This window comes from Histomonas meleagridis (assembly GCF_020186115.1).
Source record: "Histomonas meleagridis strain 2922-C6/04-10x chromosome Unknown contig_9, whole genome shotgun sequence".
NCBI classification, from domain to species: Eukaryota; Parabasalia; order Tritrichomonadida; family Dientamoebidae; genus Histomonas; species Histomonas meleagridis.
This window is the reverse complement of record NW_027150923.1, coordinates 1,291,785-1,311,696: the sequence shown is the minus strand read 5'-3', so window position 1 is coordinate 1,311,696 and position 19,912 is coordinate 1,291,785. Positions and strand designations below refer to the sequence as shown.

At 28.2% G+C, this 19,912-nt stretch overlaps 5 protein-coding genes across 5 annotated transcripts; 2 read left to right on the top strand and 3 right to left on the bottom strand.

Annotated features, from left to right (window-relative positions):
• Nucleotides 1-96: 96 nt before the first annotated feature.
• On the bottom strand, nt 97-774 carry GO595_009568 (RhoGAP domain containing protein; the record flags this gene model as incomplete). The annotated part of the gene is made up of 1 exon (XM_067923268.1): nt 97-774. One exon carries the CDS (start codon nt 772-774, stop codon nt 97-99), a length of 678 nt encoding a protein of 225 aa, XP_067770570.1.
• Nucleotides 775-2,325: 1,551 nt separating this feature from the next.
• GO595_009567 (uncharacterized protein) lies at nt 2,326-2,913 on the top strand (the record flags this gene model as incomplete). Its single annotated transcript, XM_067923266.1, has 1 exon — nt 2,326-2,913. One exon carries the CDS (start codon nt 2,326-2,328, stop codon nt 2,911-2,913), a length of 588 nt encoding a protein of 195 aa, XP_067770569.1.
• A 3,179-nt stretch (nt 2,914-6,092) lies between these two features.
• GO595_009566 (phosphatidylinositol 3,4,5-trisphosphate 3-phosphatase) lies at nt 6,093-7,049 on the bottom strand (the record flags this gene model as incomplete). The annotated part of the gene is made up of 1 exon (XM_067923265.1): nt 6,093-7,049. One exon carries the CDS (start codon nt 7,047-7,049, stop codon nt 6,093-6,095), a length of 957 nt encoding a protein of 318 aa, XP_067770568.1.
• Nucleotides 7,050-12,563: 5,514 nt separating this feature from the next.
• GO595_009565 (putative flagellar C1a complex subunit) lies at nt 12,564-13,181 on the top strand (the record flags this gene model as incomplete). The annotated part of the gene is made up of 1 exon (XM_067923264.1): nt 12,564-13,181. One exon carries the CDS (start codon nt 12,564-12,566, stop codon nt 13,179-13,181), a length of 618 nt encoding a protein of 205 aa, XP_067770567.1.
• A 4,581-nt stretch (nt 13,182-17,762) lies between these two features.
• Nucleotides 17,763-18,716, bottom strand: GO595_009564 (uncharacterized protein; the record flags this gene model as incomplete). The annotated part of the gene is made up of 1 exon (XM_067923263.1): nt 17,763-18,716. The coding sequence occupies one exon, from the start codon at nt 18,714-18,716 to the stop codon at nt 17,763-17,765; it is 954 nt and encodes a 317-aa protein (XP_067770566.1).
• Nucleotides 18,717-19,912: the final 1,196 nt, after the last annotated feature.

Sequence of the window (19,912 nt, the reverse complement as noted above, 5' to 3'; positions counted from 1 at the left end):
CTAAAAATATTTACATTTTAAGTTTTTGACTGGATTTTGATACGAAATCTTCAGAATTTTCTATCGGTCAAACTTAAGATGCAAATAATTTTTTTTTTACTTTGGATGAACAAAATTTGATGCATTATAAAATTCCTTTGGTAGATAAGGGATTAATGAATTCATTCTTAGCTTTCTTAGCCTAAGTGAGTTTGCTATATCTTGATAAGAAAATTGAGTTGGTGAAATTTTTTGTATTTCTTCATCTTTAAGAACATTTAAAGGTGAAAGTTGAAATCCCTCAAATATCTTATCAGCGTTTTGGATGAGTAATTCAATGGCAGCATTTCTTGCTTCATGTTTTTTGACATCAATCATATCTGGATTTTCATCTTTTAATAATAATATGTTTGGACCAAACATACGCGATAAATTAGAGGCATCCATCTTATTTTGTTCGCATTCAAGTGATACTTCATGCAAATAAGTCATTAAAAGTGCAAGTTCTTGATATGTGCTTCGATTGATTTTTGCAAATACAGCTTTAAATTGTGCTACAGTATCACCACCTATTCTTGGTATGTCAAGTACTTCACTATAAACAAAGCTTGGGATTAAAGGATGGATTGTATAAGTTTCACGATAATATTTTTTAAGAACGCATGCTAATGTATGAGGGTTTTGGTATTTATCCCAATCAACTACTCTTCCATTATCTAATTCGGCACAAAGTTGTTGAATTTCTTTACCGCCACCATTTAGACGAAATATTCCTTCTTCTTTTTTGGCATCCATCTTTCGTAATTGAGTAATAATATCAGTGACTATAAATGATATTTTCCCACCAAATTGATCAGAGCTTCTAGTAAAAAAATGTGCGTACATTTTCTAAATAAACGGCCATACCATCGTAAAAAACTTGACAAAATTATTTTAATTCAATTATATAAAAATTTCAATGAAAAAACTCACCAAAAATCTAAAATGGGGGGTGTTGTTTCTTTTAGTAGTAATATTACATCTTCAATACAAATACTAAAACAAGAAAATTGCCCACCAGACCATCAAGTATGGAATAATTTTTCTATTAAATCAATTGGTAATTTTACATATTCGCCAGAAATCAAATCTTTATTTCTAGAAATAAAAGAAAACTATCCCAATAATTTAGCACATTTAATAAAAGTTACAGTTGATGCATTTTCTAAAGCATCAAAAATAAGTGATTCAGAAAATGTACAAAATCCATCGTTTATTGGTGTTTGTAACTTTATATGTTTTTTGCTTTCTATATCTCACGAACCACCACAGAACTCACCATGGTTTAAAATGCCAGGTGTTTATTTATCTGCATTATCACCAATTTCAACTTTAATTCAAACACTTCAACGTCTACTTCAATTTTCGCAACCAATAAATCAAATCCTTCAAAATAATCTTCTTTCCATTCGTCTTACGTATGTCAAAACTCTTTTGTTTATCCAAAATGCGGATAGTTTAAATGATCAACCAAAGGCAATACCTACTCCATACATGTTATCCTTTGAGACTTTTCAATCCAGTTCTTTTTTACCCACTTTTTTCCATCTTATACCAGAAGTTCTCTTACATAATAAATCTCCACAAGCATTTCACTTTATCAAATCATTAGTAACCTTTTCATTACCATCCTTATTAAGTTGTAATTCATGGAGGTTACAAAACATTGATCAAAACATCATCAATCACTGCTTTTCTCCGCTTTTACAAGTTTCATCATATTCATCTAATTCATTTTACGTCATTGAAAAAGTGAAAAAGTTTTCGGATTATTACATCACATTATTACTTGTAATTATGCATCGATTTCCTACTTTTATTGAGTTTATATCTGTCTATGATTTATCTAATGATTATATTTCATCTATTTTGTTTTTATATGAAATCAAATATGAAGAGCAAAATATTACATTTTTCCATACATTAATTTTATTAATTTTAAGTAAAATTATATCAAATTATTCGGCACTAATTAAACTTAATACTCCGTTTGTAGGAGTTTTTAATACTAATTTAATAAAACCTCATCGTGGAACGGTATCGGATTTGATAATAGAAGTAATAACAAACCCTTTGAATAATGATAACTTCGATGCAAATATTTCGATTGTTCCTTTCATCATTGGAATAATTACGAATTTGTCTGCAACAACCGCTAACCTGTCGTATTTTTCTGCCAATAGAATTTTTGTGTTTGCCAAAAAAATGTTCTCAAATCCAAAAGTCAATCAAAATTCAATAGAGTACGTTTTGATTTCACTTTTTCAATTCCTGCGGTTTCAGCCGCTGGGTAAAGTGTCACTTTTCATGTTTTGTTCAACGAACAAAAAAAATCTTCAAATAGTTGGGAATAACAATAAATTCAAGAATATTGTCGAAAAGATTTTATCTATAATTAATGCTGGCGAGAAAGCACTACATATAAAGAATGAAAAAGAGAAATTATTAAAATTACAAAATAGCATTGCTCCGATCCTAAATGAATTTAATGAAGATCCAATACCGCAAAAAGAGTTTGAGATTAATAACAAGTTAAATGAGGTTTTGTTCGATTGGTTTAAAGTTTTGTTTTGGAAGATATTTCCGGAAGAAGCGGAAAACTTCGGACTCCAAATCAAATCGTTTGAAATGCCGAAGAAATACGAAATCGAAGTCGGAAACAAAGAAGTAAATGAAGACGAAAATGAGGACAAAAACATTGAAATTGTTCCAAAGGAAAAATCGGAAGTTAAAACGGAATTCGAAAGGTTTCTCGAAGAACAAATCGCTGCGGAAGAAGAAAATGAAAGCGAAAATGGGGAAAATGAAATCGCGCAAAATGATATATTAAGTGAACAAATACCAAATCCATTTGGTGAAGATGACGAATTATCAAAGTTTCTTGATGAGAAATAATTTTTTATGTAAATTCAAATATATTTTATCTGTTTTTAATGGTTTGCGAAATTTAATTAAACAATGTGTACACATTTGTCTTCATATTTATGAAATTAAAAAAATTAAAATTAGATATTTTCATTTCAGCCTTTGATGCACATACATGCACAAGGTTTGTATTGGTATAAAATATGATTTTCATAATGTTGAGAATACATTAAGAAAAATGATTTTTAATTGAAGAATTTTCCACCGTTTATTTATCTGAGCAAGCACTTTCCAAATAATTCTGTGAATTCCCATTTTGTCGACTGAAACAAGGAATCAAGACGAAATAAAACTCTCACTGAAAATAAATTTAAATGGAATTGCTTTTAGAATTAGAGAAAATTATATTTAATTTAAAAGAAGAAAATTTTGAATTTACAGTCGATCAAACAATGAAAATATTTGATACAAATCATCCATATTCATTTAATTCTATCTTAAGTAATTTGATTTATTTTGTATTTTTTACACAAAAGGATGTGAACAATATATATTTTAAATATTTAGAAATAATTCAAACAAAAGAAGAAGAAATAAATAAAAATATTCAAAAAATTATTGAAATTTTTACTAACAATTTAGTTGATATCAATTCACAAGAATCATTTTACATAATTGAAAAAATGCTTGAAATAAATTTAATTGATAAAGATGTAACAAAAAAATCGATTTTCCATATTTTGTACATTACCACCAAACAGAGGAAGAAAATAAAAGCAAATATCGCAAGAATCAATTCGAAGATACACTTAGAGAAAAATATAAAAAACTTTCGAAGAATGATTGGGCGCTTCATAAGAAATATGTTAAAGAAGGACATAATCCAAATGAACTTGCGAAAATAATTCGAAATGATGAAATGGAAAAACTTCAAGAAATATCATCACAACCAAATTTTGATTTTAACCAAAAAATTGAACCATCACTTTATGAAAGATGTGACTTTATTAATAAAGAAAATGTTACATTAATTGATTATGCTGCATTTTTTTCTGCGATTAAATGTTTTAAATATTTACTTATGAATGGTTCAAAAGTAGAAAACACAGGTGGATATGCTGTTGCAGGCGGAAATGAAGAAATTATTCATTTATGTGAACAAAATCACTCATCATTTATAGGCGCATTTGAAGCTGCAATTATGTTTCATCGAAATGATATATTTAAATATCTTTATGAAAATAAAATTGAAGAATTAAGCCAAAATTTGGAATGTTTTTGTATAGAAAAAGGAAATTATAAAATTCTTTCATTATTGGAAGAAAATATTGTTGAAAACAAAAATCCTGTAATTAATGAATCAGCAAGAAACGGAAATTTATATCTAGTTGAATATTATGCTCAAAATAATCAAATTCCAAAAAATATTTTAGTATTTTCAGCAAAATCAAAAAATTATGAACTCATTAAATTACTTCTTGGGCAAAAATGTTTTGATATAAATGCTAAAGATATTTATATGTTTTATTTGATATTTATTTTAATCATTTGATGTTTCAAAATAATATTTGGAAATTGTTTTAATTAGATGATACAGCACTTATTAGAGCATCTGAAAATGGTCACATGAAAATTGTTAAATTACTTCTTGAACAAAAAGAAATTGATATTAATGCAAAAAATATTTATTTGTTTTATTTAATATTTATTTCAATAATTTACAATTTAAAAATAATATTTGAAAATTATTCAAATTATTTGAAACAGCACTTATGAAAGCATCTTTAAATGGTCATATAAAAATAGTCAAATTACTTCTTGAACAAGAAGGAATTGATATTAATGCTAAAGATATTTATTTGTTTTATTTGATATTACAAAATAATATTTGGAAATTATTCAAATTGTTTTGGACAGCACTTATGTATGCATCTAATAATGGACATACAGAAATAGTTAAATTACTTCTTGAATAAAAAGAAATTGATATTAATGCTAAAGATATTTATTTGTTTTATTTGATATTTATTTTAATATTTCTGGATTTCAAAATAATATTTGGAAATTATTTAAATTATTTTATACAGCACTTATGAAAGCATCTGAATATGGTCATACAGTAATCGTTAAATTACTTCTTGAACATGAAGGAATTGATATTAATCTTAAAAACATTTATTTGTTTTATTTAATCTTAATTTTAATAATTTTATATTTCAAAATATTATATGGAAATTTTTTTAATTAGATGATACAGCACTTATTAGAGCATCTATAAATGGTCATACAGAAATAGTTAAATTACTTCTTGAACAAGAAGGAATTCATATTAATGCTAAAAATATTTATTTGTTTTATTTGATATTTATTTTAATAATTTTTTATTTCAAAATAATATTTGGAAATTATTTAAATTATTTAATACAGCACTTCTGTACGCATCTACAAATGGTTATACAGAAATCATTAAACTATTTCATGGTCAAGAAAGAATTATTATTAATGATGAAGATGAAATTTTATAAAAATATAAGTTTAATGTTGGGTAGCTCTCATTAGCTAATGAGCAGTATATTGAGATCAAAAACATGTGTTTTGCATATTTTTCATACGCATGTAAATTTCTTGATTTTCGTCAAAAATTTTATTTAATTGATTCACAGTATAAGGTGCTAAGAAAAGTTTTAGATAAGGCACCTTAACTGCTCATGGCGAAATTAGCAAATATCAATTACGCATAGATTTTCTCGCCAATTAATTTCCATTTCAATGTATTGTCTAGAAAATTGTATTTGTATTTTGGGTGATTTTCGTTTCAACCATCACAGCATTTCAAGAATCTATTAAAAATGCAAACCTTTGCAATTCATACAAACTATGTTGCAACACGATAAGGCTTAAAATCATTATCTGAGAAATAAACCCAAGTTAGAATTTCAACTAATATTCAAAATTACTTGAGATGGCTCTAAATAGTTCATTTCTAACCAATATTAAATTTCTTAGCAACATATACAATTTTTTTCCTGCAGTTAAATATATGAATTTTTTTCAAATGAACGATTACAGATGTAAACAAAAAATAATTATATAAATAAATTCGTTATAACGATAAAAAAATTTTTGATATATTTCACGTGAAATAACATTTATAATTTTAATTATCTCAAAATATAATAATAATTCGGATTTAATTTACAACTAAAACTTTAATGTGACGCATAAACTTCCATTTGGAACTCATCAGTAAACACTTTCGATTTCGACGCCTTATCGACGTCAGTTGCGAAGAAGATTTCGTCTTCTTTCACAAATTCCGAGTTGAGCCAAATGTACCAAATTTCTTTCCCGTTTTTCATCGCGGAGATTTTGAAGTCTCCGACAAGCGAAGGGAAGCATCCGTCCAAATTATAGTCGAGCGATCTCTCGTCTTCATTTCGTGTTGGCCCATCCAAATTGTTCCCATTACTTTCGAACACTTCTTCGGCGTCCATTAGGTACAATTGGAGTGTTGTAACACCGGGAAAGTATTGAGGTGGGATTCCGACAAATCGGACGCGTTTTACTAAGCATGGGCTTGGAACAAATGGAATATTGCGATCAAAACCGCCATTAAGATATTGCTCATAATAGCGAACATATCGAATTTGTGATGGAATCGTGATGCCTTTTTCATTTAATGTTCGATTCTCGGCATAATGTTGCATGGCTTCTTGTGAACTCTTGTATAGGCCTAAATGGAGAAGAAGAGAACAAATCATTGTGCCTGTGCGACCTTTCCCTGCTTTACAATGGACAACTACAACATGTTGTGGATCTGATGATAACCATTCTGAGGCATGATTACAAAATTGACGAATCATGTCAAGCTTGGGTGGATTGTGATCATCAAATGGAAAGCGTTGAACTCGATTACAAAAATCTTCGGGATTATAACTTCGTTCAGAACAAAGATTATAAATCATATAGTTATCTCCATGCTTTTCATCAAGAAATTCTTTGACGTCGTTGAAGCTATTACGATAAAGTGATTCAAAACCTTGAGCGGGATATCCCATAGCAATGATTCTATCATTAATATATGAAAGATCAAGGTCAAAATGACCTTCCTTAAGACGACGTTTCTTCTTAGAGACTTGGCCTCGAACCCAGTTGAAAACTGACATTTATTATTGCTTAAGTTTTGAGGTTACGTTTTTGCTTTGAATGTGTATCGTTAGCAATGTTTGTAAAGATTATTTTATCGTTCGATTCAAAACATGATAATTCATCGTTTTTTTCAATGTGAAATGACTTAACGTCTTTATTCCTGGGTGTCATTATGGGAAAACTAAGCAAAGTGAAAAATCATCTATTCGTGCACATTTTTTACATTTTTTTGTTTATCCAAATTATCAGTTGCTTTGGATTTCTATATAAACGTGTAATAAAATAATTACCAGTAAGGAAAATAAATTTTATATGTAAAGCATTAAATCGTGTTAATGATCTTATTTTTCCCTTGCGTTTTTTGGATTTACAAGGAACAGTTCAACTCCAAAGCCTAAGAAATTTATTGTGAATTGCAAGGCAAAAAAGTCATTGTTGTTAATAAAACTAGTGAATTTAAAACATTACTTTGTAATTCTTCAACAAATGAAGAAAATAGGAAAATCACTTACAGAGAACGTAAGTCCACAATCAGAGATATAACTGAAAACATTTTTATTCATTTCATATCAAAGTTTGATTTGGCTTCTTGAATCTGTTTCCTCAGACATCCGCTCAATCGCTTTGCGGCTCTTTTTACTTACAATTTCATCATTTATCTAATAACATTTTTACAATTTTTATTTTCTCACTTGGATACATAATGTCTCATCCTGTTTGTAACATATAAGGAAAGAGCGTTTTCTATTTAGACACTGGCAGAAGATCTTGCAACTTGGAGGAGATTACGAAATTGTTGTCGCGGTATCAAATAAAACTGTTCCCATCGTTAAATTTTAACAATTTATAAATTCCATAAAATAAGATAAGTATTCAATATGTTAATGACACTGCCACTTTTATGTTTATTCTAAAAGTGACGTACTTATTATGCCTTTTTCATCATTTCAAATATCTCTTTTGACTTTTGTTTTAATTCTCTTTCATCTTTTCTTCTATTAGGCAGAGATATACAATAAGCGAATAATACCAATTGATAATTTTTAGAGCTCTATTTAACAGCACATTGCCTTCCGTGCCTTACAATTACATTTTGTGTTACGTCATTTGGATTACTTAAAATTTGTGTACAAAAACTTATTAAATGTTCATAATGCTTTTCAAATAATGTTATTTTATTTGAATTATAACATCTTAAAACTATTTGATTAATAACAGAAAAAACTCGTTCAGTAATAATCGGATGTCTCATGAAATGTTTTTGCATTTGTCTAAGTAAAATAAAAAGAAATTCATCTTCCATATACAAATCAAAGTTTTCTAATAACAAACGAATAACATAAAGTGCTGTATCTGAGACTCGATTAATTGGATGATCAATTGTTTGAATTAAAAATTTGCTAATATAAAATTCACCTTCAGTCAAAAGATTTCTTGTTAAATATTTATAGATATCATTTGCTTGTTGAGGTGATTGAGGTGGAAGTGAAATAATCGCTATTGTTAATAATAAGGAATGGAGAATTGGATACGTGCAAGAAAAAGGATTATTGTACGCCCAATATTTTGTAACATAAGAAAATACTTTATCAGGATGATATTCATAGATGTTAGAAAGAACTTGATATGCCTTATGATGAATAACTTGTTCACCAAGTCCGATTCTCTTTGACCATCGGGCATAAGCCCTAACATACTCATTAAACGAGGAATGATATTATCGAGTATTGGATTGGATCAAATCTCCCGTTAGAGTTGTGGATTTAATATGTGGTGGTAACCTGGTTTTAATTGATGAGTGCCGTTCTTCAACCAGATTTTCATACCTTTGTTTGAATTGGATTTCTTGGGCATTTTTTTTTCAAGTTTCGTGAGTTCGATCCAAAAGTCGAGAACGTTAAAGATTTTTTCTGGGGTTTTTTCATCAAATAGATATTTGAGGACGATAGAGCCGATACCATTGAAATTGAAACCGTCGCTCTCATAAAATTTCAATGTGAGTGAAGTCAAAAGTTGTATCAAATGTTGATGAAGTAATTGAGGAGGATTATCAGCGAGGTGATTGGTAACGAGGGTAACAAATTGGTTAAAAACTTGTGGGGGATAAAAGAGTGGTGCTGAAATTGATATTAATGTGTTTAATACATTGCATATTGAGATTTGTATGTTTTCTGGATTATTCTTGTTGACAAAAAGCTTGCCAATAGAATCAAAAAATCTTTGAGAGAACTTCTTTAACTTCATCTGTTTGTATCATGTCATCAAGAATACCTTCAGAACAAATTTTATTGAGGGTATTGATACATGATAAATGTATATCATCATTGTATTCTGAAGATTGGATAATAGCAAGTAATTGCTCAATGAGTGGATATAATTTTTAATGTTTGTGATGCTTCATTTGCAACATTTTTGTCTGGTAAAGTTAACACACAAAGAATAGAGCTTTTAATGAAATCGCGCTTTTCTTTGTCAAAGCTCATCCATTTTCCCCTAATAAATTCGATTTTAACATCATTATCAGGAGTGATGATATGATCAATACAATTTAATGCCTGAGTGTGAGACGATGATGGGAGATTGGCTTGATTAAGAACGCCTCCACAGATACGTGCAAATTGAAGTGGGTCAGATTTCATTTTTTGAAATATTATTTCTGAACCTGGATCACGAACTTTTGGTTCATTAGAAGTAAGTGCTAAAAGTTTAGTGTTTAACTCATCAATATCTTTTTGATCATCAAACACCTTCTTTGTCATTATGCTATTTGTACTTTTTAATAATTGCTTACGAAAATGGCTTTGATAAAAGAAACTTTGACATAAAGATAACACTTAATGTGAACTGTATGCAAAGAATAATGTGATTACTGTGCTTTAAGGCTTTTGCATTAAAACATAGACTGTGGCTTTAATATTTTGTTCTATATCACCATAGTGAAAAATATACATTTCAAATTATTGTTATATTTTCGAAAATATAATTTTTCATAATATTTAATTGTTTGAACTTTTTCTCTAATTATAACTGCATTAAAATTACTCCATCAATCAAAAACATAAGGTTAATTGGTTGTGATACTATTTAGAATTTTAAATATTTAATAACTGAATAAAATATATTTTTTGTAAAATGAAGAATCAATAAATTGAATACTTTTACTTGAGCTACATGCTACAGTTCATATTGTTATGAATATTTATGATTTAATGAAGCATAAAGGTTAAATGCATTGGATCCAATGAATATCTCATAATTTGGATATATTTGCGATATCATTTAATCCTGTATCAAAATATTCCTTTCAAAGATCTATATCTGATACAAGATCATCTTCATCTTTCTTTTGAAGAGCATCAAGAATTTCCTCATTTCTCAAATGGTGAAGGAAGAAAGAAAATTGAACATCATAAATATAAAAATTGAAAATCACAAATGAAAAGGAACATTCATGTCAATCTATTTTTTATAGAAGTCAAATTCCACAATTTATATTTTATATGAAACAACTAGACTGTATAATATTTGGCAAAACTGAATCACAAATAAAATCTGAAAAATATATACAAATAAATTGAAAAATTGTTAATTACAAATTTAGATAAGTACTTAAATCTTAGTAAAATTACCATAACTGAGTTGTTTTATTTACTTTTTGAATATAGATAAGTTTCTCTTTGTATGGTCTATTAAATAGGTATGTTTGATTGCAAAAAATTCATGAATGAAAAATTTGATAATTTTACAATTTCTTTTATTTTTACAATATATCATAATGATGACCTATCTATGTTTTAAATATGGTTGAAAAACTATTTGCCAATTAAAAGATTAACAAACTTCATAAGAATCATTTTTAAAGTTCCATTTTCGAACTCTATCGTAATGGATCATTTTGCATTCAATTTGTTGCTAAAAACGTTTGTTTTTGTATAATTTATGAATAATTGAATACTCGTTAATGTTCCTGCCTACAATCGGAGCAAGTAGAGACAAAACAACAGTGCTTATATCATCAAGAATAGGCGGAATTGATAAAAAGAATTCTTCTTCTTCAGAAACAGATAATTTATACTTGCTTGAACACGATACTGAAGATTCAAGTCCTCTTGAATCATTTTTCCAATTAGCTTATGAAATAAAATCAGATTTAAAGCGAGTGTCTATTGCCTTTTCAGAACTATTAAAAGAACAACGTAAGTGCTTGAGACCAACTTTTGCAGATTCTCATTCACAAATTAACACTGTTGAATCACTTACATCTAACATAAACCAAAACTTAGCAAAAATTTATCAGAAAATATCCTTTTTTGATATATCAAATGAAGAATTTCCAGATCGAGCACAAGTCTTACACAACATAAAAATAAATCTTTTAGATCAATATAATAAATTTTCGGCTTCATTTAAAGCAGAGCTACAAAGTTTTCAAGCTAGTTATAAAAATTCCATTTCTGTTATGAAACAAGAAGACGATGATGTTGTAGACTATAAAACGTTTCAACTCGGAGATTCACCTGTATCAGTTCAACAGCATGTTTCTTATGAGGAAAACCAACAGATTGAGGAGCTTGCACGTAGATCAGAGGAAGTTCGCGAAATATTTATGGACTTGGCAGGCCTTATTGCAGAACAGGGAACTCTTGTTGATAGAATCGATTACAATATAAATGTTTCATTGGAAAATGCTGAATCAGCTCATAAGAGTATTGAAAAAGCAGCAAAACACCAAAAGAAATCAAGGATGTGGATGTATGCGCTAATTCTTCTCGTTCTAGTGGTAATTCTGTTTATATTTGCCTTAACAAAATAGAGAAAAAATACGTTAAAGGTGATAACGGTCTCCACGCCAACAAAAGTCTAAAAATCACTGTATCCTCCATCTGATTTAAAACGTGGACGATTGGAAAGAGTTATGTTCATTCCATAGGGTCAAGAACCAGAATTACAATCAAATTGATTTAAAATTATTTCTGTTAATAAAATTTTTGTTTATAATAATTTCAATAACAAGCACATTAATCGCCTGGTCTCTAAAACTTAGTAGTATAGATTTAGATTACATAAAAATTGAATATAATTTTGTAAAAATCATTAAATTAAAATTTTTTTGACTTTTTTTAATTCATCTTAAATACGAAAAAACATATGTTTTTTAAACTAAAATGGAGAAAGAAGACCTACGAAATTGGTGTTATGAAGAAGAGGAAAAATTGTTAATATTATTTTAACGTTCTTCCAAAAAAATGGATTTAAGTGAAGAAGAGTTTACAGGTATTGATTCATTTCTAGAGCGAAAATGCTTAATACACCCTGTCATTACAGCTCAAAATCTTTATTCGATTTATCAATGCCCAGATCAACAAATGTATCGAGCACGAATTCTTTTTTTATTTGATCTTAATCAATATGCCTTTGATTCTCAATCGCTCGATATTCTCATTGACATGATGCATAGTGCTATTTTATTTACCTCAGATAATAATTTTTCTTATCCCAAAGCCATAGTTTTCCTCTCTCTTTATCTCACCATGTTTATTGAGGCCACCTCGTCACCATTTTACAATCCCCAAAGTCTTCATGAACAATATGAGAAACTTTTATTATCTCATTCTGTTGATCGTCCACCAACCTCTACACTTATATTTGAGCTTCGTGACATTAGGCTTATCAATGAATTCTTTGTCAACACATTTTTCCGACATCTTAAACTTATTTTAAATTGCTTCACACCAAAGCAAATTCTCGTCTTTAAAACACAATTCCCAATACGTGTTACTTACCCACAGCTTCCGCCTCTTTCTTCAATGACACTTATTCGCAATGAAAACGAAATTTCTCGCGAAGAAACAAATTCACAACAAAGTCAAAGAACATTAAATACAGAAACTATCAATGAACCACCGAAAACGCCACAAAAAGAAGTTACCAAAGAAAACGAAAAGGAAAAGGAAAAGCAAAAAGAAGAAAAAAGTCAAGAAATTCCATTGCAAATGTTGATGGGATCATTTAAAGCGATGCATGAAAAATTCATATCAGACTTCGAAGAAAGAGAAAAACAATTAGCAGGTAAAATCAAAGAATTGGAAATGAAGTTAAACGAAAAACAAAAACTAAAATCGACACAAAGCAAAAAAAATAAATTGTGAGCTATCGTTTGCCGATAGAGAAATTGAAAGAAAAAACATCGTACTTATTTGAAATGAAGCTATCGATGTATTGAAATTCATATTTTCGTCTTTTTGATATTTTTTTTTTTTTAGTAAATATTATTCGAATCATAAAATTAGCTGACTTGTTTATAAAGAAAATTTGTGCTAGTTTTAAATATTTTTGTTTTGAAGATATGTTATTTACACATTATGTAATAGTTGCTATTTAACATCAAAAATGGCATTTGTATTGCATTTCATGAACTTTTCAGAATACTTTTGATATATTTTACCAATATCAAAAGTTCATTCATAGAATTTTTACGGATTTTTTTACATTTGATAATAACCAAAAAAATTTAATTAAAAAAGGTGTTTATTTTAATCAGTATTATTAATAACTTTTTTCGTACAAAATTTAATCAACTTGACAAGGAAATTCTTATTGTGGAAATTTCTACTTTAACAAATTTCATCATCTATTTTTTGTATTTTTCTGAACAATTTTGAGAACAATTTATGAGAACTCATTTTTCAATATCTGGAATAATCTCACTTCATTTATGTTTATTATAATATTTTCACCATTTATCGCATGTTTGAGCCAAGACCTAAAAAATCTTGCATATAAAGCAATCAACAATAGCAATTTTATTAAAACATCTAAAATTCAGAGTTCTATAAATCAAAATTATGATAAAGATGGAATTTCTTTCCATCTACCATATGATATAAAAAGTATAGAACAACCTGGGATCAAAGGATATGCATTAAATGAAGATAAAAAACTTTTGGCTATTCATCAAGATAATAATACATTTGAAGAGAATAATTATTTTATAGACAATAATACACAAAAACTTTATAGAGCAAAAAGACATATTGGGAATTATAAAGATGTTGATTTATATAAAGTTACTGAAACGAATCCATTGGATACATTTACTAATCTTAAATTAAAAATGAAAAACGTTTCAAAAATTAAACCAAAGAACTTTGAATGTAATTCATTTTCTTCAAATGTTTTAGGTGAAAGATGTCGAGTAATAGAATCAATAAATTGGGATATTGATCGAAATAGACCAAATTTAATTAAAATTAGTGATGATATTCCCTTTAAAATGTATGCTGGTGTATTAGCAAATGCTGTTGGATCAATGCAAGCTAAAGCTTATGGACTTGGGAATGTTAAAATTGATTATCAATTTGATATTGAAAGTATTTTTGGAATTGGTTTTTCTTTTGATGAAGATATTGATATTATCGATCAAACTTTTAATTTAATAGAAGAAAGTATCCCTATTTATACTTTTACCAAGATAATCCTTGGAATGAAATTTAATTTCTCTTTTGATGTATCTTTCTTATTAACTTTTAAAAACGTCACTATTAAAATACCAAAAGGAATTGGATTTTATAGAAACATTACAACTAAATTAAGACAAAGTGGTACATTTTCATCAAATTTAGGTGTTAATCATGATCCATTTGATTTTGATTTTCATTCTAATAATGAAGATCTAGAAACAAATGATACTTTTGATTACAAGCCAAACTTTCAAATGGATTATACACCAGACATTAAAGTTTCAGCAACTATCACTATTCAATTAGGGAAAGTTACAATTGCAAAGTTAGAAATAGGTGGAAAATATTTAATGGACATAGGTTTTACATCTGATTCAAATAAATGTACATCCCCTTATTTATATGGAAAAGCAAATTATAATTTAATTGGTTATATTTATGGTGAATCACTTTCATTTAAAGGTTTTTCATTAATTGAACCTATTTCAGAAGAAATATCATTAATTAGTAATTTCGAAACACCAAATTATTGTTTGTTTTCTCCTGATCAAACAATGGAAGGCCAAAATTCACTTATCGATTTTAATTCAAAAGGATCATATATAATATCAACAGAGAAAGCAACAGCGTTTTCTTTAGTTAATTATGATACTTATTATCCTAAATTATTTGCTTATGATAACAAAGGAAATGTTATTGATTCAATGTCTTTACCTAAAATTCGTTTTGAAAAGAATGAATATAAAATATCTAAAAAGATGATTTTAATTGATCCACCAAAAAATTCATATCTTAAATATCAAATATATATTGTTGGTGTAATTTGGAATAGTTATAAGAATTCATCTAATTTTTATCTAAATCAAAAAACTGCAAACGAATGTTTAGCAGATCTTTTAAGTTTTTGCATGGAAACAACTATTAAAAAAGCATATCATGTAGAAATATTTAAAGAGTTTCAAGGAAAAGAAGAAAGTTCATTTATATCATTTAAACCTTATGTTATTAATAAACATAATTCGACTTTAGGAATGATAACGCATGGAATATATAATGACCCTTATAGTGTATTACCTATGAAAAATGTATTTGATGATTCATCAACTCATCAAAACTCTGGAAATTATTTAAATCGTAATGAACTTCAAATTATGCTTTCATCTGTATATCATAAAATTGATAACTTAAAAAACGCAACAATTAAATTATATAATTGTATACTTGATGATTCATGTGAATTAATGTGTAAAATGTTTTTAAAGCCAAAACAAAACAAATTATATTATTCTGATGAATTAGGTATTTATGATAGATGTATTTTTAATATGGAAAATGAAATGTCTAAACTTAAAATCAATTTTAGTGTTGTAACAAAAGATGGAAAACAATCAAATTCATTAATTTTAAAGCATAAAGAATTAGATCGTTCACATGATTTTTATCTCGACTTTAAGAATCAAAACTTTAATTTAACATTTAATGTAACTATAAATACACCTGATGTAGTATTTGAACTTCCACAACCATTAAAATCTAATCAACGCGGAATAATTTCACGTATATTTGAAAGCAAAAGAACAATAAAATTTGATGTATTTGATTCCGAAAGATATATAATATTAAGATTTACTAATCAAAATGATTTTAATTCTAATACTAAAGTTGGATGTTTACTTCAAGTTAATTCATTACTTTTACCTTTATGTCCTCATTCATTCCTTGATAAAAATCATATTTCACTGGTTTTAAATCCTAAAGAATCAATTCATAATTCAACAATTGAAATTCCATTTCGTTTATTCGAAGAAAAAACAAATAAATACGCGGTAACTCTTTTATCAACATTTGTAACAACAGAAGATGCAAAATGTAAAAACGGAATTACTATTTCTGAACCTGCTGAAGTTGTTGGATGTTTTGAAGCAACTTCTCATAAGTCAAATTATATCAATGATTATTCATTAATTACAAATCCTTATATAAATCCAACAATTATAAAACCTAAAAATGGAAATTGGAAACTTAGAACATATCAAACAGAATCAGATTTCTTTAAGATTTTCCCAAGCTTTTTTGGTTTTCCTGAGAAATCTTTAACATTTCATATATCAGAATCAATTGCACAAGAATTTATTGGAAAACATATGATTTCAATTCGATGTGATAGATGCAAAAAATTAATTATTAATTATGAAAATGGGAAATCAAATGAAATTTCTGGAAATGAAGGAATATTTAATATAAATCCCGAATATTCCGAAGATATTTTATTATATGCAATTTGTAACTCTTCGTTTAATTCATTTTGTGAATTTACTGAATCATTTGATAAAAATGGTTTATGTTTATTAAAATATGGAACATCTGCAGGAATAAATGAAATTGATAATGATGACGAGTTAAATAAATTATCATGTGGAGTAAATCGACAACTTGTATATAATAAAACAATAAGTAAATACTCGAAAGATTGGGATGGTTATATAGAGATAATTGAAAAAGATATCAAACCAAATGAACTTAAACTCAAAATATATCAATATAGAAACAAATCAATCGAAATATCATTAAATATAGGAAAGTTAAATATTCCATTTAGTCAAAATAAATATTCGATTGACCCAAGAAAGTTTTTCCAAATCCTTGGAATTAATGAACCTAAAAATGGTTATACAAAAGATATTGCACATTTCACAGAGGATGGAAAAGTAATAACTAAAACATCGGCATTTAATGAAAAGAAACTAAAATTACAAAGTTTAGAAGATGTTTCTGATGTACCTGAAGATTATATCTTAGCAAGAAGTTATGTGATCGAAAAGCAGAAGACTTTAAGTACAACAGGAATAGTTTTCATTGTGCTTGGATGTGTTGCTGTATTTGCTTTTGTAGGTTTCTTTATATATTTAAAAAAATTTAAAACAATTGGGTTCAGGAGAGTAATCAGTGATCCACTTGTAGAATATGAAATCCCAAGATGAAAATATTAAATAAATATTTTCTTCACATTTTTCCTATTCAAATATTTTAACCATTGTGATAAAACACAGTTACAACAAACTTTTTAATGTTTTTTATCACAGCCAAAATTCAATGCAAAAAGAAGTTTTTATCGATTTGGCATATTTGCAAATTCAAATTTGATGTTTAATAAACTTTTTGTACACATACCGATTATAAACGACTGAATAACTATTGTTTTGAATATTGAATAGTTTATATTTGTCAAACATTCAATTTGTGGTTAACATTTTTATTAATATTCGCCCCTTAAAGCTGTTCTTGTTCTGCTTCCGATTCGGTGTAAGTGTAACTGTATGTATAGTCACTGACTTCAATTGGGAGAGGCTTGTTCAATTCAGATGATGATACATCATCGTATCTTCTTGGATTGGGTGGTAAGCCATCCATCTTCTCATCGGCCTTAAGAATGACGAAGTAAAGTTGAATGAAAACGCGATAGAATGCATAGATGATAACACATAAAGATGGAGCTGTGAACCATCCGGCAGTACCTTCGCACATTCCACCGTTTGCGTACAACTCAATGAAGTATGGTGCAATACCGAATATTGACAACAAAACCAAGTAGACCAAGCCCATCCATAATCGACGATAAATAAGAACTGGTATCATACCGATGAAGAGGAAGAGCTGACAAGCAACAGGGAAAATAAAGCCCATGAAGACAGCAAAGGATGGTGATGGATTGGTGAGGTTAACGAAATAGATTAATCCAATTACGAGTGAGACGGCTAATTCGATGAAGTTGACCCATAACATATCCCAAGGTAAGAGATGTGTATCAACAAGAGTAATGATGATGAGGAGAGCACCTGCAATATCGAAACAAGCAGCACGAGCAGCTATGAAAAATTGTTCTACAGGTCCATCCATTGGGAAGAATGAAATAGACAAGGTCCACATAAGAATGGAAAGACCGACTGCGAAAATGTGGGATCTCCATAAAAATAATCCTCTAGTTGGGACTTGGTGCTTAAATTGAAGTTCATCTTTCTTGAGAAGACCGATTAATGCCATGAAGAAAACTGCAATAATGATACCTAAGATGAGGAATGGGATGTCGGCCATCATGTAAGTATCGGTTACATCATAGATTCCAACTGGGCAGCCATTGTTTTCAATGCGGTCGAAAAGACGGCATACCTTGAAGTTCGTTTCATTGCAAAAATAGTCAAGCGCAAGGTCGAAATCGAAGTTCATTTTTATGGTTTTTCGCTTAAACCGTCACAAGCACAAAAAGTTGCTGTCAAAACTCCCTCGTTTTTGAACACCTCGTTATTTCGTATCCGGCCAAGTATCAATTTAAATCAGGTGTCTGTAGAGTTCTGAAATGTTCTCAAAAACTTCCTGTAAACATTTCACAATGCAAAACAACATAAATGCACCGTTAAATAATCATAAATTGAAATGTTTATTCGTAAGAAACTGTATCACCGATCGGGATTTTTTCTTAAACGGTTATCCCGGCCGCTAACCAGCGGCTAAAGGCTTTTTTGAATCTTCTTTAATCGTTCTGTGTTGCACGACTGTTTTCTTCGCTTTTTGTTCTTGAAATAAAATTGATATGTTTTTACATCTAGGAACTTTGTTTTTTCTTGATTTTGTTTTAATAATTAAAATATTGATTGACTAGAAATGAATTCCATAAAGAATTAATAATTTGATTCAACATCATATGAAAAGAAGAAATATTTCTTAAAATCTATTCCACCATGTATTATTATCATTTTTTATATTATAATGTTAATTACTTGGGCTAGAGGGAGATACTCTTGATTGAATGATTTATTTTTTATACTATTCAATATTAAATAGTTTATAAATTTTGGTGTGAGCAAGAAAAAGAAAGTTTTTGGAAAGCTTCTTAAATGAATTTTTTATTTTCGGTTTTATTTTAAGTATTTGTATTTCATGGGTATGTTTTGTCACTTGTTTTTGTTCGAACAATATAAAGGTATTCTCATTTTATTTTTATCGGTTTATCTCAAATTTGAGATATCAAAATTATCAGCCGTTTTCCATGAGCCCAGATAATTTTTAATATGGGCCCAGATAATGCAACCGCTTTTTTGTTTCAAAAATTCACGTTAAAACAATTATTATAACGGACAAACAAAAAAATGAGATGGATTATGAAGTGTGGATTTCAAATGCAATTTAACCAATAATATTTTACCATCTGACTCAATTTTAAGCGAAACAATGTCAAAAAATATTTTATTGATTTTCGTAAATTCATTTTGCTATGCTGTAATAAATGCTGTATCAAAATATTTTGAGTAATCCCCATATATTATTGAAATCAAAGAAGCATAACATAATATGTAAAACTTTTTTCATTCTGAACTAACACCCCAAATGCAATCATCAAGATGGTTTATGATTTATAATTTCAA